At 54.4% G+C, this 26,244-nt stretch overlaps 1 protein-coding gene across 2 annotated transcripts in view; it reads right to left on the bottom strand.

The window, feature by feature from the left end:
* Window positions 1-25,610, bottom strand: part of MAP2K3 (mitogen-activated protein kinase kinase 3) — a 29,998-nt gene extending 4,388 nt beyond the window's left edge. Inside the window, exons 1-10 of one of the 2 annotated variants that reach the window (XM_030957866.1) lie at window positions 25,538-25,610; window positions 8,877-8,909; window positions 8,429-8,498; window positions 6,618-6,666; window positions 4,210-4,323; window positions 3,443-3,562; window positions 3,165-3,281; window positions 2,984-3,035; window positions 2,075-2,202; window positions 1,428-1,505 (exon numbers count right to left, since the gene is read on the bottom strand). In XM_030957866.1, coding sequence (XP_030813726.1) covers window positions 1,428-1,505; window positions 2,075-2,202; window positions 2,984-3,035; window positions 3,165-3,281; window positions 3,443-3,562; window positions 4,210-4,323; window positions 6,618-6,666; window positions 8,429-8,498; window positions 8,877-8,909; window positions 25,538-25,553 — 777 coding nt within the window. In that variant the 5' untranslated portion in view covers window positions 25,554-25,610. Of the gene's footprint in view, window positions 1-1,427; window positions 1,506-2,074; window positions 2,203-2,983; window positions 3,036-3,164; window positions 3,282-3,442; window positions 3,563-4,209; window positions 4,324-6,617; window positions 6,667-8,428; window positions 8,499-8,876; window positions 8,910-13,449; window positions 13,802-25,537 lie in introns of those variants that run through there. The other variant, XM_030957867.1, reaches the window with a different exon arrangement.
* Window positions 25,611-26,244: the final 634 nt, after the last annotated feature.

Here is a 26,244-nt window from a genome sequence, read left to right as displayed (position 1 = left end):
AAAAAGTCCACAAATCCAAGAAAAATTAAGTGCTAGAACATAATTTTGCCAAAACCACCTCAATTACTGGGTTCTTCCTACAAGTCACCTCTGCTCCATCCCTCATTTAAGCAGGAAAAAGTCTGTCACAGCTCTTGGGTAGTCTCCTCATGCCAAGGATCAGTTCCTGTCTCAAAATGGGCAACAGAACCTTGAGACCTGCCTGGTAGGGTGTGATGGGATGGGAGGAATAACAAACCTGAAAGGACAGAGACTGGGACAGAGCCCAGTGTCCCTCCCTGCCTCTGGCTCAGGTCAGGGGAGCTCAGTTCCTGCTGCTGCAAAACTGAATGAAGCCACCAGCCCAGGAAGGCCTGGAATAGCCCTGCAACTCAATGGCCCACAAACTGTCTGGTCTGAAACCAATCCAACCCCTTCAAAAAGAAAATGAACCTAAAAAACCCCAGGAAGCCAGCCCAGGAGGAAGACACAAGAAGGAACCAAACACTCCGGGGCTCCATTCAGCTGCAGGCTGGCCAGCTTCCAGCAAGGTGTCCTCTCCCTTCCAGCTTTGGAAAGGTTTGGATATTCCATCACTCAGAGTGTCCCATCCCACAGCTCAGATGACATTCCTGATGACATTTCCAGTCAGCCAGACCAGCTCTGCACTGGCATGGGGACACCAGGGAGAGGCGCTTGGGTTTGGCACTTGGGTGTGGATGAGACCACGCTGGGGAAGAGGGAATATTTGCCAAGACACAGCATGCACAAACACAGGGATGCAGCCCCCAAAACAAAAGCCTAAGAGGGCACAGGAAAAGTTCCTGAAAATAATCTACCCTCAGAGAGAGTCTCCTGAAAAGCAGGAGCTGTTTTTCAGGCAGCATCCCTTGGAGCCAGCAGCTGGGATTTCCTTTGTCCACTGGCGCCAGAGGATCTCAGCTGCTTTCTGCAAGATCTGTTTCTTGCAGGAGGCAGATAAACCATCCCAAGCAGCTGCAATTTTGGAACTGAAAGCACTTCCCCTTCCTGTTGGCTGCTCTGAGCTACCCCGCAGGCAGGATTTGCTGCAAACCACACACAGCAGCTCTCACTGCAGCAGGACTGGAATCCCCTGCAAGGCTCTGGTGACCTGGGGGGTGAAGCAGGATGGCAGAGCCCCAGCTGCAGCAAACCCTGCTCCACTGACCACCCCTCAGCCAGCACGCAGGGAGCTGCAGGGCAGTTAAAAGCCAGACTCTTGGATACTCAGCGTGGATACTCATTGTCATCCTGATATTGTCTGCTGAATTCCCTGGGTAATTAACCTCATTGCCCATGCTCAGATTGAGTCCTGCTTGATGGGCACCCACCCAGCTGCCAGTGCTCCCAGCAGGGTACAGCCCCACCTGCCCAAACCCCATCCCAAACCCGGGGCTGCAGGTCCAGATCCCAGCCCTTGGTGTTACCATTGTGATCCCAAGGCTCCAGACATCTGACTTCACGTTGTAGCCCTTCTGGTTCAGCTCAGGGTTTATTCTTTCTGGCTGTAACAGCAAAATGGGAGATGTTACCACTCCTGCTTTCCCAGTGCAAACCCCACAGAGCACATCTCTGGCTCCAAAAGCCAGGCTGGGTGGATTTCCCTGGCTCATGTCCCCAGGGAGGCAGGGTCTGAGGCTGAATCTAGCCCTGATGAAAGCCACATCTTGCTCCACACAACTCACATCAACTCTGCCTCTCTGCAGGAGAGTGAGACTTGCATGATCCCTCCCCCAGGAGCACACACTTCCCACATGGATGCCACAGATGGCAAAGGGAAATTCATACTGACTTGAGGATGAAACTAAACAATCCTGCCAAGAAAAGCCTCAGCACTTTCTATCCAACAAGGAGCAGTGCCACAAACCAGTTTTGTGTCCTTCTGCAAATGGAAGGGGCAGAGGGAGAGTCACTGTGGGATTAACAGAGCTGGGCTTAAAGGGAGGCTCTGCTGAGTCAGGGAGACCAGAGCACTCCTGAGTGGCTTTTATCTCAGGCTGGAGGTGGAATACACTGATTTCCGAGCAGCAGCCTCTTACAGGCAGGGCTGAAGCTGCACAGGGCTTGCACTTACAGCCATGTAGGGTTTGCAGCCAGCATCCATGGTCTTGGCAACAGAGTCCACCAAGTAACCACTGATCCCAAAGTCACACATCTTCACGTGCCCCTCCTTGTTGATCAGCACGTTGGAAGGTTTCACATCTAGGAGGAAATGCAAGAGGGAAAATTTGGGTGTTTGCAGGGGTATTGAAGAGTCTGAGACAAAACTGGCAATTCCCTGCAGGCCTGGGAGGGACCAGGCAGGCCCCAACACAGGGGAAGGGAGACAAAGCCCCATCAGTCTTATTGCAATAAAAGTTATTCACAGGACAACCATGTCCTTCAGAGAGAACAAGTCCCCTCTCCAACCAGGCAGGTCAAAAGGTTGAAGTAAAGTGTTGAGCTTTTCCCCAGCTCCTTAAGAGAGATTTATGTGGCCAGCACAGCCTTAAAAGCACAGCTCTGCCAAATCTTCAGGAGAGTTTGTGTCATGCACATCCTGATCTGTCCACAACTACACAAGGGACTTCACCAGGGTGCAGAGCAAGACCTGGGTGTTAAAATTCCCATCTGTGATTTTATAAGGTCTCCTCCAGCCCTCACTTTACTAAAACTACCCAGCCAGGAGGATTTGGGGATTTTTATCTCCAAGAGCTGCCTTCAAGGCACTTCTGTACTCCAAGAGGGACAGAGATGCTCATAAAATACAGGTGGTGAGGAATTCTGTTGCTACATTCAACCCTTCATCTGGAAAGGAGGAAGAGAACAACATCCTGCAGGAAGGGAAGCATCTCAGGAACAAGCATCTAAATCTGTTCACCACAGTCCTAAGCACCAGCAGATTCCACTTTAGGCATCCCACAGGGACACAGCACAGCTGGAAAGGAGCCCTCCCCGAGCTTGGATCTCCAATCACACTCCACTAACCCCATCCAGCATTTACCTCTGTGGATTACAGACAGTTTACTGTGCAGGTGCTCCAGAGCTCGTACAATCTGGGGATAAAAGAGTGGAAAAGCACCCATCAGTCACAGGCAGCAGCAGCCTCTCACTGCAAACACACCACAGCCCCCAGCAGGCTCAGGGGATGAACAAACCCATCTAAGAACCCAAGAGCCACTCACAGACACAGCCATTTTCCCCAGAATGTCTTCAGGGATGGTTTTCTTCTTCTCCAGTACTTTCTTGTAGAATTTATCTAGGGAAGTGTCCATGAGTTCCATGCAGATCCAAACATCACCCTGCGGATGGAGAGAAAGCAGCTGAGAAGGGAATTCCCTGGAAACCGAGGGGAGATAAAGAGCTGGGCTGAAGAGCACAGAGAGGTGTTTTGGGGACAGTTTGGTGCCTCCAGTGCAATCCCACAGCCCCAGGTGGCCCCAGGCAGCCAGCAGGTCAGTACCTCACGGAAGAGGGCTCCGTAGAAGGTGACTGTGTAGAAACAGTCAACTGTCCTCATGGAGATGTCCAGGTCCATCAGCAACCTCTTCTGCTCCTGAGTGTTCACAGTGGCTCGAATCCTCTGAGACAAACATGAAACAACAAGAGTTTGGTGTAGGTGGGGTAACCAGGTATCAGATATTCAAACAATAGGAGATATTAGTAGATATCCAAACATTTGTTTTAGGTTGGCTAACTGGCCAATCTGCATGGCTAAAAGCAAGCAAAGCAAAAAGGCATAAACATAACTTTTGATTGAGCTCCTTGAATCCCCCAGCCTGACTCAGGACCTGCAGTCCTGGGGCCAGGGTGTTTTATCCTTCTTTTGCAGCCAGCAGCACCCAGGAGGAGACGCCCAAATTGCCTCTGCCAGACAGAACCTTAACGAATGCCAAACCCTTGGCACGCTCTGCAGCGGGTGCAGGGCCAGGCCAGCAGCCTGGACAGGCACTCTGCCATGCCAGCCTTGCACTGCAGGCACCAATCCTGCATTGCCAAGCCTGTTATCAACCCCACTGAGCCCAGCCAGTATCAGCACAGACCCTGCACTGGCCAAACCATCCAGGAACTCCAGAGGCTGCCAAACCCAGATAAACCCATCCTCGTTTTGCCACAACCAGTGGAGCTCAGCAGTTCCTCTGCTCCCTTGGGGGTGTTCCTCGTGATCCCCAGCCCAACCAGGTGTTCCCAGCCCAGCCAGGTGTCCCCAGCCCAGCCAGGTGTGCTCACCTTCACAGCCATGATGGTGCCGCTCTGCGCGTGCCGCACCTTCTCCACCACGCCATAGGCCCCACGGCCCAGCTCTGAAATGCTCACCAGGTCATCAGCTTCCACCTCGAAGTTCTTTAGGGAGAGAGGACAAAATGGCATCAGGGACAAGGAGGTTTATCAGCAAGGACATCAGCAATCCTGCCAGCTCAATGATGCAGAGTGTTTCAGACAATGGAGGACTCCAGAGGCACCACGCTTGGAGAGGATGGGGGTATTTTTGGCTCTGTTGAATCACAGCCCAAACCCTCTCACCCCACACTCACCAGGGTTCATTTAATTCCCCCTCTGCAGCTGGAGATCAGGACTTTCATCCTTTAAGCCCAGGGAACATTTCCACTAGAAAGGGCACCAAAGGTTGGTGCCTCTCTGCCTGTGGGGGATTACCCACCAAGGGTATTTCTGCAGTTGCTGAACTATTTGCAGGATTTTAACAGTTCCTGTGCCAACATGAGCAGCAGTCAGGAGCCTCCACCATGCTCCAAACCCCTGTGTGCAGCCAGGGACTCCTCACCTCTCCCCACATCCCAAAAATCATCAGTCACAAAAACCCCTCTGTGTGTCTAACAACACCTCTCTTAGATGGGCTGCACACAGCAACTCCATTTCTAATTATCAGTGAGCTCACACAGGTTTTACCCACTTTCAGTACCTTCTTCTACCACCAAAAGCTGCCAGCAAGGTAAAACCTGAGTTAACACCAAGAAAACAACCACCTAAGCTGTTAAAAAACCATGGCCAGTGCTCACCCCAGCGAGTGGCTGACACTGCAGGGAGCCAGCGAGCTCCTGCACCAGCCACAAACAAGTTTCCCTAAAGCCACGTTCCCCGGTAATTGCTGGCTCTGCTGGGCAGGGCACCAGCCCAGTGACACACGGGCTATTTTTGGATGCTGCATTCATGGCTCCTAATAAGTCACAGCCTCCTTCCAGCCAGCCTTTATCCAGCCTCCTGCCTTCCTCCGGTCTCAGGGAACGAAAATAATACCAGGATGCCAAAGTGGCCACAAAGGCGGCGAGGGTGGGAAAGGAGCACGGCACAGCTCCGGATACGGAGCTACGCCCTGAGCAGGGAGAGAGGAAACGGCCCCTGGCTGGGACATGTGGCTGCCAGACTCTGGCCAGCCCTGTCCCCTCAGCACGGGCAGCAGCCACCAGGTCTGCCCGACCTTCCTGCCAGCCCTGGCTCCAGCCAGATGTGGCTGTGGATTGCAGCCAGATGTGGCGGGCAGGGAGGGCTAAGCTCAGCACAGGAAGGTGCCGGCCCTTTCCTGGGCAGGACGTGGATCCTGCAGTGAGGAGAGCACGGGCAGCAGGCAGAGGAGCAGTGCAGGCTCGCAGGGGCCTCCAGGAAGGATCTGGTGGTGCTTTTTGGACACGTGTTCTGCAGTTGTTCCTGGTAATTGTGTTTTTCCTTTCCTGACATTTGCCCCGAGGCTCCCAGCACGCTCCAGGAACCAGCGCTGCCCTGCCCAGCAACAAGAGGTGATGGATGCACCCACGGAGCCCTCCCAGGACAATGGGATGCATGGCATGGCCTGTGCACATCCCAGGGACTCGAGGTCACCACCCACCTCCACTCCTGAAGCTGGACTCCTGCCCAAGTCCTCTTCTCCACCATGTCACTCCAAAATACCCGGACCAGACCCTTCCTGCAAACACTGGAGCAGGCAAGGAAGTGACTCTAGAGAGTTTTCCCTAGGCTGCAGCACTGTCCCCTTGCACACACAGTGCCCAGGCTGTCACAGAGAGCATCTCTCCCACAGCTCCTGCCACACACAACACCAGGCCCAGAAAACAGCACAGGCAGCAGGAATGCTCCCTGGACCCAGCCAAAGCTTCCTCTCCTCAACCCTAATCCTTGCACTGAGGCCAAGGGAGCCAGATCCCATCAGCCAAGCCACCTCCCAGCCTGGAAGGGTCTAGATATAGGGCTGATCCAATGCAGGGTATTTTTAGCTCATTTGCAAACAGCTTCTGCAGCCCCAAGAGAGCCCATAACAAGAGAACAAAATAAAAGAGGGACAGTGGCTATTTCCAGCAGTGCTTTTCATCAGGTCACTAGGAAAGACTTTGGAGAACCAGAGAGAAACTTTGTGCCCAGCTTCTCCTGGGCCTCAAGCAGCAACACAGGCCCGTGGGTAGGCAGGATAAAGGGACTTTGTTAGGGGCAGTCTGAGAGCTTGGTGAGGCCACCCTCATTTAGGACAGACGGGTTGGATCATCCTAGAATGGTGTATGTTGGAAGTTCTACCCCATGAGGCTGCACTCCTGATCTAACAGGTTGCAAGGCACAATCCACAGAGCTCTCCATGCCCAGGGAAAGCCAAACTGGAAGGAAGCAAAAAAAGAAACCCCATTGACACGTACCTTATCTCCAATGGTAATGAAGGCCCTGGAGTCCAAGTTCCTCGGAGGCCTGCAAGAAATGAGACAAAGTCAAGAGACAGCCCAGCTTCATTCACCCTCTTGGCCAAAGCCAGGTTTCACATTCCTTTGAGCACTTTCAGCTGCTGCTTTCCCTCCTGTGCCTCACTGTAGGTTCCAACCAGCCCCCTCCAAACACCCACAAATGCTTAAATCATGCCAGTAACGCCTCACCCCACACCCACGGGGCACAGTGAGAACCCCAGGGAATCAGCCAGGTGAGACATGCACCAAACCACCAGGCTGTGAAACCATTCCTGCTTGGGAGAGCAGCCTGAGGAGCTGAGATGAGCCGTTTCTGTGGCAGAGCAGCTCAGCTGTCATGTTTTGACAGGCAGGTGTTGTACCAGCACAGCCACGTAGCCCGAAACGCACGCGAGGGAACAACAGGTAATTCCTCCCCTGTGAGTCATTTGTGTACACTCTGCTGCCTGTTCCAGGCAGGCAGAGCAGGCAGCACTTTGGTGTCACCCTTTGCACAACACCAGGCAGGTGAAAGTTGTGCTTTATGGCTTTTTTTCTTATTGCTGCCCACTTCCCATTCCAGGCAGCACGGTACTTTTAGAGCCACCATGAGTGCTCTGCCCCTTGTGCCTCTCACTTCTGGGCTCTCCCCATCCCCTGGGAGCATCTAAAGAGCAGAGATTGCCCAACTGGTTCAGTCTCAATTCCCATCAGAGCAGCCTGCAGCTTCAAGGAAGTACTTTGGGCTCTGAGCAAAAGCCTTGCGCTGTGCAAATATTTGCACTGCAGCTTGAAAAGCAGGGAGAAAAGGAGCAGTGGGCAGCTTGCACCAGCCTCTGGGCATGCAAAGCCCTGCAGACTCCAGCATGAGGCCTTCTCCAGGGGAAATTCAAACCCTGGCAGGAGCAGAGGCAGATGTGCCCGTGGGGGAAGGAGATGGTTGTCACAGGCAGGGCAGGGCTGTGTGAGGCTGCACAGCATCAATGGGGGAGCTCCCCTGCCTCCCCCTTTCTACCTGGGGTTTTCAGCAGCGGTATTTCCCTTTTGGGGACTTCACTGCTCTCCTGGAGTTCTCTAGAAGAGGTTTCTGGGGCAAACAAGGCTCAGCAGTGGTGATGCAGTCCAAAGTGTTTTGGAAGAGCACCATGGAAGTGGAATTTTAGCAGTCTGCTCTTTGTCAAACCAAGCACTGCTACCCTGGGCTCTCCCCTATGGCACAAAAAGCATCAGCAGCTCAAAGCAAACAGGGCAGGAAGAAATTCCAGTGCCCTGAGATACTGCTGGGCACTGGCCCCAAACAGCACAACAGTTCAAGATGTCTGTGTCCTCCTTTTAGCAGGGTAAGGAGCTGCAAACAACTCAAACTAAACCTGATACTCAGGTCGTGTAAAACACTCCCCAACCTTTGTGCCTCTGGTTTCTCTTGTGGTCCAGCTACCACCACTTCTCTTCCCCTGCATGAAAATTGTTCCCTCAGGCAGATTTACTCTCTCTACCACATCTTTGCCCTTTGGCACTGGCAGAGCCATGGCAGAAAGACTGGGGAGAGCACCCCAGAGGATTCTGAGTCTTTGTCTTTAGGACATTTCCTATCAAACAGGCACCTCCCAGAGCAACACATACTGTGCACGTGTCTGCACACACGTGTGCAATTCCTCCTCATCCCCCACGAGCCCCAGCTTCAGAGAAAAGAACAACTATGCTGATTTTGGGAACCCTTCACAGGCCATTCCCTGTGAGGAAGTGCCAAATGCAGCTCTGGAGAAGCTCTAAGCAGCAGAGATCCTTACGTGGTGTTGGCCACGGGTGGTTTGATGGGGACACATGTTATCCTCAGGTCCCGTTTCTTCTTGCCTTTCACTGCAAGAGAAGATGCACACGTGAGGCGAGCAAATGGATTTTTGCTTTTTTCCTTCAAGCACCCTTTTCCAGCAGCCATTAGGCAGGAATGCACGGCCTGGACCCCTCACCAAGGTCAGCAAAATGCCAAGAAGGTCACACTGACCACCTGCCCAAAATTTCAGGCAAGAGCCAGAGCACAAGTGAGTCTCAATGCCACTGTTGAACACTGCTGTGTAGAAGTAGCCAAGGGTGCACTAACAGGCCATTTTCCAGGTCTTGCAGCCAAGCACTGTACCCCAAAAGAGCTCTTTACCCTTCATGGCCATTAACAGTCCCCTCTCTTTGGGATTTAAACCCTTTCAGGGGTGAAAGCTGCAATTTCTGCTGGGTACTTACCTGGTTTGTGCGGCTCCAAGGATCCTTTGGAATCTGAAAGAGAACAACGAGACACCAGCTCAGCCTCCATGCTCCAGCCAAAGCAGAGAGCAGCCCTGTATCCCTCATGGCTCATGGACCCAGGAGAGCTCCAGGAGAGGGAGGCAGCTGGGCCTTGGGAGCACAGCCAAGCCTGGCCCCATCCCCGTTTCTCCAGCCACAAGAGGTCCCCATGCCATTAGTGATGTGCAGGGCTCCCAAAAAACATTCCCTGCCCAGAGGCTCCTTGATCCCCAGGGCCTCAGCCCCAGCCTGGCCTCCCTGGGAAGAGCCAAAGCTGGATCTGCCATGGAGAGCACTGACCACGAGACAACCAGCAAAAATCCAACAAAAGCACTCCAAAATCCAGCAAAAGCAAGGGGTTGGTCCCAGCAGGACAGGGGACACCCCATCCACAACAAATGGAAAACAGGGAAAAACCGGCCATGAGCTGACTGCCAGCCAGCAGTGAACCCCTCACAAACCTGGGTTTGCACAGGCTGAGGCACCAGGACAAGGCACCAGGAGTGACTGGCAAGAAGATGTTCTTGACCCCTCCTCTCAACTCCAAACAGCCCTGAGATAACAACACCCACTGCTGCAGAGGGAAATGGGGCTCAGGCAGGGCCAGAAACCGGCAGGTAAAAATTCCATCCCTGGGAAAACAAACTGACCCCAAAGGGGCTGAAAGTGGAGCAGCTGGGAGCATTGAATCCTGATCCCCCCAGGAGAGACAAGGGGGCAGCTGCACTGTGCAGCTAAAGCTGCTGTGGCTGCACAGAGCTGGAGGATCCATGAGAAAGCAGGAATACCAAGGTGTGCTCCAGGCATGGGGCTGGGAGCAGACAGCTCAGCGTGGCCTTGGACAGCCTTTCAGAGCAGCTCCTACCTGCCTGGCTGCTGGGAGCAGGCGTGTGGACAAAGTCCAGCACTCCAAAGGCTGCCAGGGAAGGGAGGGGAGAGCGAGGAGCTGGAATTTCAGCAGGAGACAGCACCGGGCAACAGCTCCTGCAGCTGTAGCAGGACAGAAGGGAGACACATGCCCAGCGTGTCCCCAGCTCTGACAGCCCCCAGCCCTGTGCCCTGCCAGCTCCATGACAAAACAGGGACTCACTTCTCCTGCCCTGTCCTTCCCCAAATGCAAACCTCACTGAGGTTGTGGGTTAAAGCTGGTCTGCAGCTTACTGCAAAGGTCCCACCTGCAGGACCAGCAGCATCCCTCCCTGCTGAGGGAATCAGCACAGATCAGCCCACACCCCCACCTTATCTGCCACTTTTCCTGCATCAGATCTGAGCCAAAGGCTCCAAGACCAGCACAGTTTCCATGATGTGAACTTCCAGCTCAGTGAAACCAGCACACGAGCCACTCCACCCCAAACCCATCCCACTGGGATGGAAACCACCTGACCAGTCACAAGTTCTAATTTGTGAGCCTGCAGAGTTTCCCTTCCCCACTGCCCACCCGGCAGGGCTGGAAGGGGCACTGTGAATAGCCCCACACACCCACGGATGGCACTTGGCAAAATACCCAGTGGAGCAACGACGGGAGCAAACACAAAACGGAGCCAGAGGAACAATCCTGTCTGTGGGTTCAGCAGTGCCTCCCTTTTCCACTCCCAGCCTCTTGCTACTCAGTGGGGGACGCCAAGAACAGAATCTAGAAACTGGGGTCCCCTGGGTCCTTCTGCACCCAGGCAAGCTGAGGAGTTGCTGTGGGCACCCATCCTATGCCAGGGATGGATTTAGCCCGTGCTGAGCATTTCACCCCCAGGAGCTGCTCCAAAACTCAGATTGCTCTCTGCTCCACACACAGGCCCCCCCTCCCAGCAGTTACCAGCCAGACCTCCACACGAAGCCCTGAAATCCCCCCATGCTGGCTGGGATTCTGCTCCATCTGTTTGCTCTCCCTCTCCCCAATTGCCATAGTAACCCCGCAGAGCCGGCACAAAGCGCCTTCTGTGCCACCGGCAGCTCCCCTGGCACCGTGGCCGTGACTCACAGGGCAGCAGCAGGGTCCACAAGCACCCAAGCCATCCTCTGCAGGATGGCCTCAGCCCTTCCTCAGCCCTTCTGGGGTTGGAGGGAGCTGGGAGCACCCAGCGTGGGGTTGGGAATCACAGGGTGCCTTGTCCAGTGGAGCCCGAGCTTGCAGGCAGGATTTGCAGCATGGGCTATCAGGGCAGCAAGGGACACAGAGATTCCCTGTTCCAAACCCCCTGCTCTGTACAGGAGAGTCTTTTGATGTGCACTGGCCATGAACTCTGCTGTCACAGGCACCCTGTACTCCCAAACTACCACCCTTGACTTCCCAGAGGTGGAACCAGCAACCATCCCTTTCCCAGCCTGTCCTGCTTAGCCCCAGAAAGCATTTCCTAGCTCCAGCACGAAAAAGCACTGATTAAAGCAGAGGTATTACACCACCACTCCCAGACTCTGCCTGGGCCACCTGTGAAGGGCAGAAAACCCAGCTCAGCCCATGGCTGCAGGAATAAAATCACCCAGGATGCTGCCCTGCAGCCAGGGAGCTGAGGCAGAGGTTGGGTTCGTTTGTTACAACTCTTCTGATATTTGACATGAGATTTCCAGCTCCCAGAGGCTGGCCTGAGCTACTCCTTGCTGCAAGCTTCTCCCATTGCTTGTGGCACCAGTGCCTCTCCCCAGAGAGAGCCCATGCCCTGTTCAGGGTGAATGAGAACGCAGGAAAAACCGGGGAAGGGAATAAAAAAAAAGGCAAAAAAGAGAGAAGCAGAAAGGCAGTGGGATGGGCATGACATGACCCTGCAATTCAAGCCCTTCAGCCCCCGCAGGCAGCTGCTGTCAGCTCCTTCCCACTGGAGAGTCCCTGGCACTGCCTCTCCTACCCTCGAGACTCAGCACAATCGCTCCCACATTTGGGATCCCGCGAGGGTCCCTGCAGGAGGAATTGCTAGAATGTGCACAACTGCTTATGTCACCTGGAAATGCTCCTGTTTCCCAGGGCACTGGGCTCTTGCAAGAGGGGTGTCTGCAAGCACAAGTGCCCCTCAAGAGACCCCTCTGCAAAAGCCAAAAGGCACCAGCAGGACAAGGCGATCTGGGGACATGTCCTGGTTTTCCCTGCAAGCTCCAGGGCTCTGCTGCCAGCCCCAAGCCCATGGGATGGCAGGGCACCATTCTGGGCACATCAAAGGGCTGCCAGCCACAGACACACACAGCACAGTGCCCTGCACCCAGGCAGGGGAAAATTAGCTGACAGAAGTTCCTGGTGTGGATGAAATTGCAACCCACGTGATGCTGCAGGCACGTAACTGCATCCTTTATGCTAAGAAAGAACCATTTCCTCCTAAAAAAAAAAAAAAAAAAAGCCCAACGAGATTTTTTCTCATGCTATAACCACCACCAGTTAAGAACCACCAGACATTTCCTGGAACTGCTTAATTCAACACCGGAATCCTCATTTTTGCCACCACCAACTTCAGCCCTACTGAGCTGCACCTCTCCGCGGGAGGTTTTTCCTTCCCACTCTGCCGGCGTGGGCGGAGAGAAATGAACAGGACAATCTAAAGAACTGCAAATAAAACTATTTGCCTGAGTCGACCTTTGAAATTGAACCTCACCACTGCCTCTCCAGGGCTCTGGTTGTAGCCCCAGGTGAAGTCCTGGGCACGGGAGGCTGTTCTAAGAGCTGTGCTGCTTTGTTAGTGCTGGGGGAAATGTTTTGGATGCATCCTGGTTCTCCTCGATCCAAGGAGGAGAGTCAGATGCCATGGATAGGGCAGAAGGCTGGAGGGTGGATCCCAGCCCTGCAAAAAAAAAAAGAGCTGGAACAAAAAAGCATGAAGGAAAAAAAAAAGCAGAAAAGAAAGGAAATAAATTGGAGGCAGGGTGCAGAGCAGAGAGGGGAATTTGGGTGCTTGGTCATGAGAGCCAGCTCCTCACAGGCACACTTTGTGCTGTTTTCCACTGCTGGGAGTGGAAAAAGCTATCCATGGAAGTGGAAAAAGGGCTCTCAACCTGCTGAGAGCCATCACTCATCAGCCGCCGAGGTCCCTCTGCAGAGGGGCTCCCGCGGGTCAGCGCGCTCCGCACTTCTGCAAAACTGCCAGCGAGCAGCAGGAAAAAACCACGCTGCACAAAAAGCCCCTTGCAGCCCCAAAACAGCCACTCAGCCTGTGCTGAATCAGAGCTGCTGACTGCTGGGACCGTGGGCACCCACCTTGCCCATGCAACAGGCAGGGGACAGCCACCAAGAGCTGCTGGAAAACCCTGCGTCCCAGGAATGCGACTCAAACCGGAGCCAGAAGCCAGCTTCACCCTCTGCATATTTTCCTTCAGACATGCTGGATTTGATTTTTTTTTTTTTTACAATTAAGACGCCAGAGTTTTAACCCCACAAAACATGCAACTTTTCCAGCGCTTTAAAAATAGATCCCCAGCTGCAAAGAGAGACCCCCTGCCCAAGCCAGGAGAAACAAAACCGAGTGGATTGACCCCAGAAAGTTACACAGCCCCTTTTAGCACCAAAACCAGCCCTTTGCTCTCCCCCACCACGTGTTTTGGAAATTGCAACATCTACCTTGCTTCTTGTCCATGGTTTCCCAGAAATGAAGAGCAGCGCCTGCACGCCTGGCACAAGAGAGGGATGGGGGCGGACTGGAGGAGGGAGGGGAAAAAATTCCCGCAGGATCCAGCGCACGGCACTTCTTGCAAGCACCGCTGATTCCTTTCAGTGGGAATGCATGGCCCCAAGCACCCGCTGGCTTCGCAGAGCCCGGTGTCCCCAAATCCCAGGGGTCCCCAAGGCTGGGAGCAGCAGCCAAGGCAAGCGGGGGGAACTGGGGAAGGTAGAGCAGCGTTCCCTCATCGGCAGCTGCCGAGGTTGGCCGGACTCGGCTCCGATTACCCTTGAAAGCTCAACAGTTGTAAAAACTGCAGCAGAGAAATAGCAGGTGACGTCAACAGGAAACTGGTGGGGAGCCAAACTCCAGCTCCGGGAGCTGCCGAAGCGCTGGATTGCTAAAGTGCATCCCGGTGGGACATGTTCTCTTCCCACAAATTCAACCATTCCAAGCCAGCCTGCAGGCCCAGGCATCCCACCGGAGTGACCCTTGCTCCAGGACGGCCCTGGCATCAAGCAGCAGAGCCCAGGCTCGCTGGTTTGGGCACCAAAGGGGGGCTGGGATGGAAAGAGGTCACGTTTCATTGTGCTGCAGGTGACACATTAATTGCTCTGCCACTAACTACTATTACCACAACAAATAGTAGAAATATTGTTCCATGACAATGCCAGCTCGGAGCTCAGCAGCTATTCCAGGGTGACAACCGAGATGGCATCTCTGGTAGCAAAATATTAATTGCTGCATGCACTTGGCTGGGAAATAGCAATGGAGATTGGGAAAATAAAAAGCATTCATTTCTCTGCAAGCACGTGCAAGAGAAGCCATGGCCAAGAATTGCTGCTCTTCCCCTTTCCCTCAAAGCCACTCCAGCAGAAGCCAATGCTGATGTTCCTGATCAAAGCCAGGCTCAGCTCTGACAGGCTGCAGTTTTGTTTTCGATTTCCCTGTCAGCCTGGAGGGGAGATACTGTACCAGATTCTTTACCTTAAACTAATTATAGAAAATCTACCAGTGCTTTGCTGCTGAGCTGTCTCCCAACTCCAGGCTGTGCTGGACCAGGCACATTTGCAGGCTGAAAAGTCAGAGGTCAAGGTAAACGCACATACCAACATAATGAGTGGCTCTAATTTTAAATAGTGTTTATGTAAGCCCCAGAAGGACTGCGGAAGGTATTTTCTCAGGCTCATTTCCACTCCCAGGGTATAGTTTCAGGCACAGATCATCAGCACATAAAGGATGCTGACGCAGGAGCTGCTCTTGCAGATGGCACTGAGAGCCACCAGCACCCGTCCCCGGCACTCCTGGGGAGAGCAGCGCTGTGCTGCCCTCCCATCACTCACTCTGTTAACAGCTAATTCCCTCTCACCCAGACACACAGACACTCCAAGGATCTTTACAGACACCCACAAAGTCAGAGCCGCTTTGGAGCAGAAAGTCCCTAACCCAGCAGGTGGGATGGGAAAGAAGATTTCCTTTGAGTTTGTCCCGTTGGGTTTCAGCGCCTGAGGACCAGGGGTGGTGTAAAGCTGAGCTTCCTGACATCTCAAAAGCATCTTAAAAAGCAAACAAACAATGGGGGGAAAGTGAAAAAATAAAAACAAACCCAACCATCCTTTCAAGTTTCACTGTTGGGAACTCTTTCAAAGGTTTGTTGGTGCAGTAGGAATAACCAGGCGTGCACCATTTGCCAGAAATTATCCAATCCTTTATAGGGCACAGGTAACCCCAGGGGAACAAAAAGCACCAGGTGATGTTAACAAAGCCTCCCCATGAGGGATGTTACCCCAAAACAGGTGAGAGATGCTGGTAGAGCAAATCCTGGGGAGAATTCAGGTACTTGCACAGGGTCGGGTATGCCAGGGCAGAGCCGGGGACAAGGATGGCTCCCATCCCTCCCAGCAGCCTCCTGCCAGGGGGCTGGCTTGAATAAGGGGAAGAGCACACCCACAAAAACAGCAATGAGCTCAAACAGTGCCCTGCCAACGCTGGGCCCCTCTCCCCACCCTTCCCCTGTGGACACACAGCCCCTCCCGAGGCCACTGCAGTTAAGGCTGGGTCACCATCACAGCCAGGGAGTGGAGAAGGGGACGAGCTGCTTTGCCATGAGCAGCAGAAGTGTTCCATTTGGGGCTGGAAAGGAGCTTTTTATAGGTGTGTTTGGGATAGACCACAAAATTACTTCACCTGTCCCCTAAGCAGAGGTGCTGCCTAACCACGGGCACAGTCTGATTTTCATGGAATACTTCATTCCCTCTGCTCAGAGACAAGCCCATGCAGCAGCTGGCTGTCCCATCCCAGCACACACTGCCTGATGAGCCCACATCTCCCAGGAATGGCAGCAGCTCCCCTGGTCAAGGCTGCAGTGCAGGCATTGCCCCAGTCTGGGATGTGCTCACTGTTCCACACATCCCACGGGAATGCCTTGTGTGCCCCACTATGCACAGGACACAAAGGCTGGAAACTCTGCTTGAAAACAGAGCCTTGGAACTGAATCCAGGTGCAAAGGGAACGGTGTTATCCTTCTCATCCCCTTGGACGGGGCATGACATTGTCCACGAGGCTGGGGACAGTCAGAGGATGGCAGGATGTCACAGCCATAGTGCCACCAGCTCGGGATGAGACTGTGCAAGGGAGCAGGATGTGACATGCCAGTGTCCAGGGAGGAATTTGGGGATGGGCACTTCAGCCAGAGTGTCTGACAAGCAGAGGCATTGGCACAGCCACCCTGGGGCTCACAGCCACGCCCGGGCTCGGTGCAGCAGCCAGATAACACCGGGGCAGCCCCGGGAGGATGTCACCGCCCAGCCACATTCCTGGTGTATTTTTAGGTTACCTGCACAACCTCGAGGGCTGGAAAAAACGTTTGATTTTGTCCCCATGTGTCAGCCAGCCCCGTGACAATGGAACACAAGGGCTCCACTCCCACTTGTGACCAGAGGCCAGACTCCCCTCAGGAAGCTGAGAAGCCCCATCTGGCTGATGCTGACACGGTGACATTACAGGACACAACAGGTACATGCCCAGAGCTGTGGTGCTTTGCACCAGAGCTTGTGCAAAACCCCTGTGCAAAGGTGGGGACAGTCACAGGGGCAGCTACTCAGAGCAGGCACTGAGCTGGGGGGCAGGCAGAGCATCCTCTGGGATGGACACTGCCTCCTTTGCATCCCTTGCTCCAACTGGATTTTCTCCCCAAAACCAGTGGCTGAGGCCGCACCTCTTCAAAGCTCAGCTTTATCCTGAGTCAAAGATCTGGAAGGAATCCCAGCCCTGTTGCCCTGGGATTGTTAGGGGAAGGCAAAGGAGAGAATGCTTAGAGAAAAGCAAAGAACACACTAGAAGAAAAAAAAAATAAAAGGAAGAGGCAGAAGCGTCATCACCTGTGCCCCTCTCTTTGCCAGCAGGTACCAGCATCACCCCTTTCTCTGATTTCTCACTCCATAGGCTAAGCCATGAAAAAATAAAATCTGCTTGGAATTGATGTGACTGGCTAGTGACAGTTTCCTGATGGGAGAAAAAACTCAAACTGTCCTTGGAATAGATCAGCTTGACAGGAGGCACAGTGGGAAAGGGAATAGTTTGACTTTGTAATTGTCAGCAGTAACTCAACTCCAGCATCAATAGACACTTTTTCTACCCAAACTGGCATCATTCAAGTACTTCCAGGTGTCCTTGTAAACTTATCAAGAGAGCAAAGCATTCCCCTCTCTGCTTCTTAAAAAAAGAAAAATTAGGGGAAAAAAAATTTCTACCATCCTCTCTCCCATTTGCTTTGGGCAGGGACAGAGTCATGTCATCTCTGCAAATGATGTAAGAGAGCAGACACCTGCTATGAAAATGGAATTTATGGAGGTGAAAAAAAAACCCTTCATGTTCCCAGCTGCCTGCTCTGGGAGAGAGGCAGAAACAAGAGACTGACCCAGGTGCTTCCCTGGCCCTCAGACTTCAGGCAGGACTTTCAAGAGCAGCATCTGCACTGGGGAGCAGCCAAGCAGCTGCTCAGAGGGTTCACAGTGACATTATTCCCCAGGGACCTGGAATGCTTCCCACTCCCAGGGTGCCACCACAGCTCGGGTGGACAAAGCCTGTGCTCCCTGAGAGGAAAACTCCAGCACTGAGCCAGCACCACATCTCTGAGGTGCAGGAGCAGAGGAAACCTTGGATTATTCCCTTTGGAGCAGGGTGCTGTTCCAGCAGCTCACAGAAAGCAGCAGGAGAGTGCTGCAGTACAATTCCCCGCATTTCCTGCTGTCCCACATCAAATTTTTGCTCTTTTTGGTCCATATTCAGTGCAAGCCCTCTTCCCTGCCTCTCTCACCTATCCCTCCTTATGGCCCACACCATGTACCTCCTGCCCTCCCTCCCACCACTGCTCCTCTGCCCCACAGGACAGACTGCATCCACACTCTCAGAACAAGCCCCACATCCAGCTGGTCCATGAGAAATCACCTCTGAACATTTCTCTCCTTTGTTCCATCACACTCCCTGCTGCAAAGCTTAAAAAATGCCCCCCAGTTAAAGGCTGGAGCACCAGCACACTGCCAGCCCCACTGCCCAGCATCACCCTGGCTCTTATCAAAGGCTGGACCAGGTCTGTGTGGGGAAAACACTTATTTTCTGCTGGATTTGCCCAGTACCCACAGGGCAGCTTTGATTCATGACAAGGAAAAGCTCCACAGGAAACGTGCCCGCAGCTCAGCGGTGTTCTGCCACCACAGCTGCTCCTCTGGGTGGGATTGATCTTCTTTCCTCTCCTTCTGTCACACTCTCACATCCACCCTATCACACTGCACTTTTTCCAGGGTTCAGGGAAGTGAGAGTTGCAGGTTTTTCCTGGTAAAGGCAGATTAGAGAGCTGCCTCTCCATCCCAGGAAGGCAGAGGTCTCCACATCCCAGCTCAAGAGCTCGCAGTGACTCAGCCCAGCCCAGCCTGCAGCTGTCTTAGGGCACACTCAGGGCTTCCAAGAATCATTTCCATTTGAGTAAGAGGAAAAAATCAATTTTTAAGAACCCCCTTTGTCTCAGAAGAGCGAGCCTCACATTCGTGTTCTGGGGAAAGGAGCAGCGCTCTCTCTGCAGGGTGATGTGTGGAGAGGAGCTGGAAGGAGATGTGTGAAACATCAAACCTGTCTGAGATCAAGGGAAACACACCCTGCCTCCTGTCCCTGGGATGCTTACACATGGTGTCCCTCACTGAGCTGAGGCTGTAAAACCCCCTGGGGAAACCCACAGTTAGCAAACACAAAACCCTTTGTGGATCCAAAATTAAGGGGAAACTCTCGCAGGTACCTGGAATGTACACAAAAACATCACACCTACAGGGGAGCTGCTGGAGGAAAAGCTGAGTGGTTTTCAAGCACCTTAGCAAAGCACACACAAGGCTGATAGGAATTAGAAATTCACCCACAATTTCTGCTTGGTTATTCCTGCAGGCACCTCCTCCAGCCCTCGCTTCACTCTCATCACCCCTTCAAGAAACCAGGCAGGGACAGGTGTAATTAATACCTGCAAAAAGCTGCTCTTGGGTAAGAAAGCAGCATCAGCAGAGCACAAGAGGCAGCCCTGCAGGTATCCTGGGCTCTGAGGACAACCCCAGCCCTGGCTGGCACCAGCCATCTCTGGCACCTGATGCCCAAAGCCAAACAATTGCAGGGATCAACCAAAAACCTGAGGGAAGCAGGCTGCAGATGCTAGCAGGGAGTGAACACAGGGAGCTGTACAAGCAGACCATCACAACATCCACCACATCCCTCTTTTTAGCAGCCTTAAAGCAGTGTGGAGCAGCTTCCAGACTTAAGGAAAACAGGTGCTGCCAAAGAGAGACAGACAGAGCTTGGCACAGGGGCTGGTCAGGTCCAGGCTGGTCCTCCAGCAGCATCACACCACCCACCAGCACCTTCATCCCTCTTTCTGCACAATTACATCTTCTCTTTCTTTTCCTGACCACCACAGGGGAGGCAGTCAGCACCAGGATTTGGCACAGGGTGGAGGATTTTAGTTCTGGGGACACCAGGGAAACCTCAGAAGTCAGCTGAGCACATGTGCACACACACACAGGTGTCTCATGCTGCCCTGCCCCATGCCAGCAGGGATTTTCTGGGGGTTTTACAAACAGGCACGTGGGGCTGGGCCTGTCACCTACCCCCAAGCACCTTTCAGAGGTATTTGAAGATGACAAAGAGCAGCCAACGCCACGAATCAGCACGAGATCATCTCAGCTTTGGTCGGGCTGCAACTTGGCAGCAGGTCAGGAGAGAAACCAAGCAGTGCAGAGCAGCAGGGGATTGTGAACTATGCAGAGCAGCTTTCCTCAAAAGCCCTGACCATGAGCACATCTGGCCCTCAGCACAGGAGCAACGTCACCTTGAGTGACGAGCTGCAAAGACATCCTCGTGTCTGCAGCCCTGCAGCCATGCCCCAACGCTCAGGGCTGATTCAGAGGGGCCATCCCAAGGGCTGCACACTTTGCTGCTTCATCATCTCCCTCTCAAGCCTCAACTTTCCCACTCCCACACCGAGTAAAACAAGATCTTGGTGCTACAGCAGAAAACTCCTCCATGGTGCAGCATGTTTGTCCTTCACCAGCCTGAACAGGGAGCAGTCTCTGTTGCGCAGCAAGAGGGAACATCTGCTCCAGCTGTGCCAAACGCCCTCCAGCCAGCAGGGTCAGGCTGCTGCCATCTCCAAGCTGCTTTAACACAGCCCAGTGAAGACATGCACAGCAGCCAGCCCACTGCTGTGTCAGCCATCCCCACGGGACCCCAGCTAGGAGGGAATTCACACACACACACACACCACAGAGCAGTTTCTAACTGGCCTGCAAGCCCAGACAAGCTGACACACCCCAGATAACCCCGTCATCCTCCCCTCAACCACCCCCAGCCCATCCACGTAACCAGCCCTGCGTGTTTATGATCTGTCACACACATGACTGTCACCTGCCAGGCCCTGCAGGACAACTCCTTCCCCTCCTGCCCCTCTGTCCTGCACTGCTGGTCCCATCCACAGCCATCACCCAGGGATGCTGAGGGAGGATGTGGCTCTTGATGCTGGCAGGACCCCATCCCAGCTGCAGGGATTTATGCATTCCTCATGAGAAACCTCCAAGATCTTTAGGAACTAAACACAAGAATTAAAAGCTGCTTTTTTACACTTCCTAAAAGGCACTACCACGGCAGGAGAGGAGGCAGCAGGGATGAACGCTGGTGACAAGGGGCACTGGGTGCTCAACAGGCAGATCCCAGGGAGAAAAGGGTCCAAGCCGTTCCCAGAGAGCTCCATCAGGCACGAGCAGCTTGGCTGATGCCAGTGCCAAACCACAGCTAAGGTCAGCAGCCTCTGATGGGAAATTACTTGTATTGAGCACTCTGGAGGTTTCTTCCTTTCCAAACCCAGATTTGTCTTTGGTGGTGGTGAGGGGGGAGGAAGGGTGAATGCTCCACAAACAACTTCTGGTAAGTGTTGTCTCCTCCTCATCCTGCCTCCTCTTACAAATTATGCTTTTAGTGGAAATTTATATTTTAATTTTTTTTTAAATCATTTCAATTGAAATGATGGAACTAAGGCTTAGAGCACAGATCAACTCAGCAGTGCCCCTCCCTGGGCACAGTGCAGGCAAGAGGAGGGAGTTTGTGGGTGCTGGAGGGGGTCCAGCTCATCCTCACCTTCGCCCCACTGCAGGTCCCCAGCACAAGGCAACGATTTCCTTCCTCCCCTACCCACTGGGACCCCCAAATCCTGCCCTTCCCCTTCCCAAATCCTATAACCCACCACATTCCACACAAGCAGCACCTCTGCTCCAGCCTTTTGCTGGGCAGGGAAATGGCTGCAAAGGAAAGGAGCACACAGGGAGTCCTGTCCCAGCTCCAAAAAAAGGAGCAGACTCAGATCCAGGGCAAATTGAGGCCCACTGGGGCCACAAGGCAGCACTGTGACATCTGAGATTGCTGCAGTTGTGCCCAGTAATTCCAGAGTTCCTCAGCACAACAAACACTGGGACTCACAGCACTGCCACAGCACCACTGCAGCATTGCCCCCACACAGATAAGAGGCTGTGAGGAGCTGAAAAATCTCCCAGGTGGAAAAAACCAACAGAAACTTCCAGTTTCCATCATAAAAAAAAATCCTCTCTGCCCTTTCCCCCACTCCAAATCCCTGACTAACACTTGACCTGTGCTACAGAGGTTTGTCAGCAAGAGGCAGCGGGTAGATCCAGCTCCACATGAACCCACAAGCCATCCTGAGTCATGCCAGCAAAACCCCAAACTTTTTGTTGGTAGAGTAAAATCACCTCCCCAGCCAACACAAGTTCCTCTCCCAGCTCTTTGCCCAGCAAACAGCCAGCCCAGGCTGTGCCTTATTAACCAACACAAGGAAAAACCATCTTCTGCCCAAAAACCCACAGAGCCAGCCCCACATCTGCAGAGGTGTCATTTTGGGGCACAAAATCACCAGCACCAGAAAGCTGCTCCCAATGGGAGCCTCTACAAAGCACAGATGAGTTTTCTCCAGCAACAACAACCTCTGCAAACAAACTCAGGCTCAGCCCTGCACCACAGCTCAGAGCTGGAAAACAAAGGGATCAGCCTGCAGTGAGATTCATTATCCACTAAAAGAAAAGCAGGGAAGCATCCCTCCAGGGAGGGAAATGGATTTCTGAGGCACAGCTAAATATTTATCACGTCCAGCATGATATTTTCCAGGCACCCACCGTTGTGGCAGCAGAGGAGGAAGGCAGGAGCAAAGTGCTGTGCTTGCTCCAGGATCGTTACAATTAATTGGATTCGAGCTCCATGATGCTTCAACTCAAATTAAATAATGGCTCCCTGGGATCAGAGCTCCCACCTCTCCCAGCACTCACACCCTGGGAGCACCAGGCTGGTGGCTGCTGTGCCTGGACAGGACAGGAGCCCAGGGCCAAAGTCCAGCTTCAGCAGGTCACAACCTACACGTGTATTTTTGGCAGAGCTGCCTTTTTTTGGGGATGGCAGCTGGAAAAGTGTGAATGGCAGATGAGACAGTGCTGGATTCACAGACTGAATTGCATAACAGTGGCGTGCTCCCACGGAGGGCACGGCCAGGGCACGGCAGGGACAAGGCACCACCACTTATTTACCCACCCAGAATAGATGTGCCACGAGAACAAGCACCAGTTCATCCCCAGGCCCTGGCATTTCTCACTGCTGCTTTTTCCAAGCCTCTGTGGTAAAGCAGAGCTGCCTCCCCAGAGGCACAGCCTGGCTCCAGACAGACCCTGATCCCTCTCCCCAACAGCACCTCTATTCCCAAAGGACAATCTCCCTGCTAAGGAAAAACACTTGGTTTTGAATTACTCAGCCATCGGTGCTGGGTGAGCCAGGACAGGACAAGCAGGTCTTCTCCCTCCAGATCCCATCCATGCAGTCACTCTCCCTCCCTCCCTGCAGCTGCTTTTCCCAGCAAACTCAAAAATTTTGGGAAACAACTGTTTCCCCACCAACAGGCTCCTGCCTGTCCCTCCAGGAGGGGCTTCCCAGGCATCAGGGGCCACTCAAGCCACAGCCAGCAGCCCCAGGGATGGGCACAGGGATTTATTTGTGCAGGGCAGGCAGAAGATACACCTTGAGGCCCAGGGAAAAGGCAGCAGACTCTGGTATCCCCAGAGTCTCAGACCTTGCATCCTCCACTGAGTTTCTGCACCCACACAAAAGGTGAAAGTTCCCTGAGGCTTCAATCCCCTCCTGCTTTAACCTCTGGGACACAACACCCTCCCTGCACAGCATCTCCATTCCCTGCAAAAGGTGGAACCTTTTGGAAAATCACACCCAGGCCCAGCCACATGCTGCAAGCTGCAGACAGAGGCTGTGTCCCTTGCAAAGCTCTGCAAAGAGGACACAGGGACAGCTCCAGAGCTTTGTTCCCAGTTCCTTCCTACAGTGCCACCCAGGCCATGAGACACAGCTCAAGGGAACTCGGGTGACCTGAGGAAACAGGGAGATTTTGCATACATGAGTAAACATCAGCCTCAACAGCACAAGATAACACAGGAGATGTTCTCCCACATACAAGATCCTGCGAGATAACTTGGATCAAGCAGACAGGAGCAATGGGAAGAGGAAGAAAGAAAGCCAAAATGCTCCCTAAGCTCCACAAAATCCCCAGAAGGTGTTTATCTTCCCAAGCTATGTTTAGTGCAGAGCAAAGCCCCGGCACAGCACCATTCCTATCGCCGGTGTCACGGCCAGCCACGTGTCCCAAAAACCTCCCGAGGCAGGAGACAGCCCTGTGACTAAACCAAAGGGATGGCAGGTGAGTTTTGGAAGGCATCTGTCACAAAAAGAGCCAACCAAGAGCTTCAACAGAGCGGCCTCTGTTTACAACCCTGAGCAACACAAACCCAAGGAGAACCAGCAAGGAAACCTGAGATTGTTCACTGAAATTCCCTAAGGAAAACCAGGGAAATTCAGCTTAAATTCAGGCTGACTGAAGGAGAGGGAAGAAGCTGCCATGAGCAGCAGGTGCACACAGCCAGACCTGCGAGCATCCCTGGAAAAACCCCCTGGGAGGCAGGTGCAAGGCAAGGAGAGGCAGGATGAGAGGAGGCAGATGTGTGCCACACACTCAGGATCCATCCTCGTGCTGCTGCTGCTGCTGCCCTGATGGAAGCAAAGGAGCTCAGGTCACACAGGGACTCGGAGCTGCCAGCACATGTGTGACCCCTCCAGCACAGCACACCAGGCTAACTGCATGAATGAACCAGTTTATCACAACCAACAAAAACCTGCACACACAGAGCAACTCCAAACCTCCTCTGAGGAGAGCACCACGCTCCCAGGTGCTCCTCCAGGCATCACCTCTTGCTGCTTCCCCCAAAATCCTCCAGGTTCAGCTCGGGCATCATCTCCCGTGGGGCACAAGTGGTCCCTGGGCCAGGCTCACCTCGTCCCTCCATGCACACATCCGCTGGTCCGGCACAGGCAGCCGAGGAAAGGTGCGAGCTCAGGTGTCCCAGCCTTTTAAGAAGCCTGGATGATCCCTTCCAAGGCTGGATGGCTGGAGGCATGTGCTCCTACCTGTGAGTCAGCAGCTCCACTCAGCAGCTCCGAAAATCGCTGCTGATTCACCCCCTGCTTACACAGCAAACAGGAAACTCAGGTCCACATTCCCTCCGGATAAGACACGGATCGTTTAAAACCGGGGGCGGGGGGGGGAGGAAAAGAAAAAAAAAGTCACGGGAGGCGCGTTCATCTGCTCACATGGCTCCTGACTTCGAGTTTCCAGAGCATCAGGGAAAACCCCTCGAATTTTATTCCGTTGATTCGAGAGGCGGCAGCCACACTCCGTGCGCTCCCTGCTCCGGGGAGCACCGGGACACCGGCAAAGCCACTGTCCCCATCCATCCATCCATCCATCCATCCATCCATCCATCCATCCATCCATCCATCCATCCATCCATCCATCCATCCATCCATCCATCCATCCCAGGCCGATACCTGCCGGCCGGTGCTCACCTGGCGATGGGGACACCTGAGTCACGGCCGTGCTCCACAAATAACGCCGGTGACACACGGTCACGTTCTCCGGCCGGGACCGCGGGAAAGCAGCGAGGCACCCCCGGCACACGCCGGCATCGGCCCCCGGCCGTGCCCGAACACCGACACGAGGCGACACGAGGCGACACGAGGCGACACGAGGCGACACGAGGCGACACGAGGCGACACGGCCCAAGCCCGGAACCCCAGCCCGGTCCTTCCCACCCGGCTGAGCCGCGCCGAGGGCTCCCAGCGCAGCATTCCCGAGGAGCGGAAGCTCCAGGCAGGGAAAACAAAACTCGCCTGTTTTTATCGCTGTCCCCACGCCAAACGCAGCCTCGCCCCGTCCCCCCCCGAGTCCCCTCCGCGCATCCCCGCTCGCAGCCCCGCGCATCGCGGCTCCGGCCCCAGCGACGCCGCCGGGCTGCGGAACCAGCGGGGCCCGCGCTGAGGAAGCCGCCGGGAGCCCACACCCGGCGGGTTGGGCACCATCCCCGGCCCCGCGGTTCCCCCCCGGCCCTCCCAGCCCGCTCGTACCTCTGGGCAGGGACATGGCGCTGTGCGAGCCCGGCGGGCCCGGCCCGAGCGGAGCCCGCGAGTCCCGCCCGCCGCGGCCCCGCCGGCAGCTGCCCCGCCGGGCCCGCCCCCGCGCCGCCATTGGCCAGCGCCGCGAGGGGGCGGGGCTAAGGCCCCCGCGCGGAAACGGCTTTGCGGTTCTTGGGCGCGGCTGTGAGGGTGAAGTAAGGCGGGCGGGCGTTGGTTCCCCTCAGGAGAGGTGGCCTCGGTGTCACCGTCGCTGGCGTGGCCCCGCGGCGGAACATCCCCCAGGGTCCCCGTTCTATGCTGCTCCTCGACCCGGCACCCCAGCTGTCAGCTAAGGATGGCCAGCTCGCCACATCTCCCGTGGGTCCCTCACGGGTGGAAGCGGTGTGTCCGGCTGGGAAATGGACGGGGAGTCAAGGGAGCGGCTGGAGCTGGGCCGGGGAGGGTCGGGTTGGGTGTGAGGGAAAAGTTCTACCCCCAGAGGGTGTTTGGGCACTGAACAGGCTCCCCAGGGGATGGGCACAGCCCCAAGGCTGCCACAGCTCCAGCAGGGTTTGGACAAGGCTCCCGGGCAGGCACAGGGTGAGTTCGGGGCCTGGAGTGGAACTGGGTGACCCTGGTGTGTCCCTCACAGCTCAGGGCACTCTGTGACTCTGTGGTTAATTCCTCTCTGAGTCACTGAGGAATCAATCCCTCCCAAA

This window comes from Camarhynchus parvulus, chromosome 14 (genome assembly GCF_901933205.1).
Source record: "Camarhynchus parvulus chromosome 14, STF_HiC, whole genome shotgun sequence".
NCBI lineage: Eukaryota > Metazoa > Chordata > Aves > Passeriformes > Thraupidae > Camarhynchus > Camarhynchus parvulus.
This window is presented reverse-complemented; position numbering and strand designations above follow the sequence as displayed.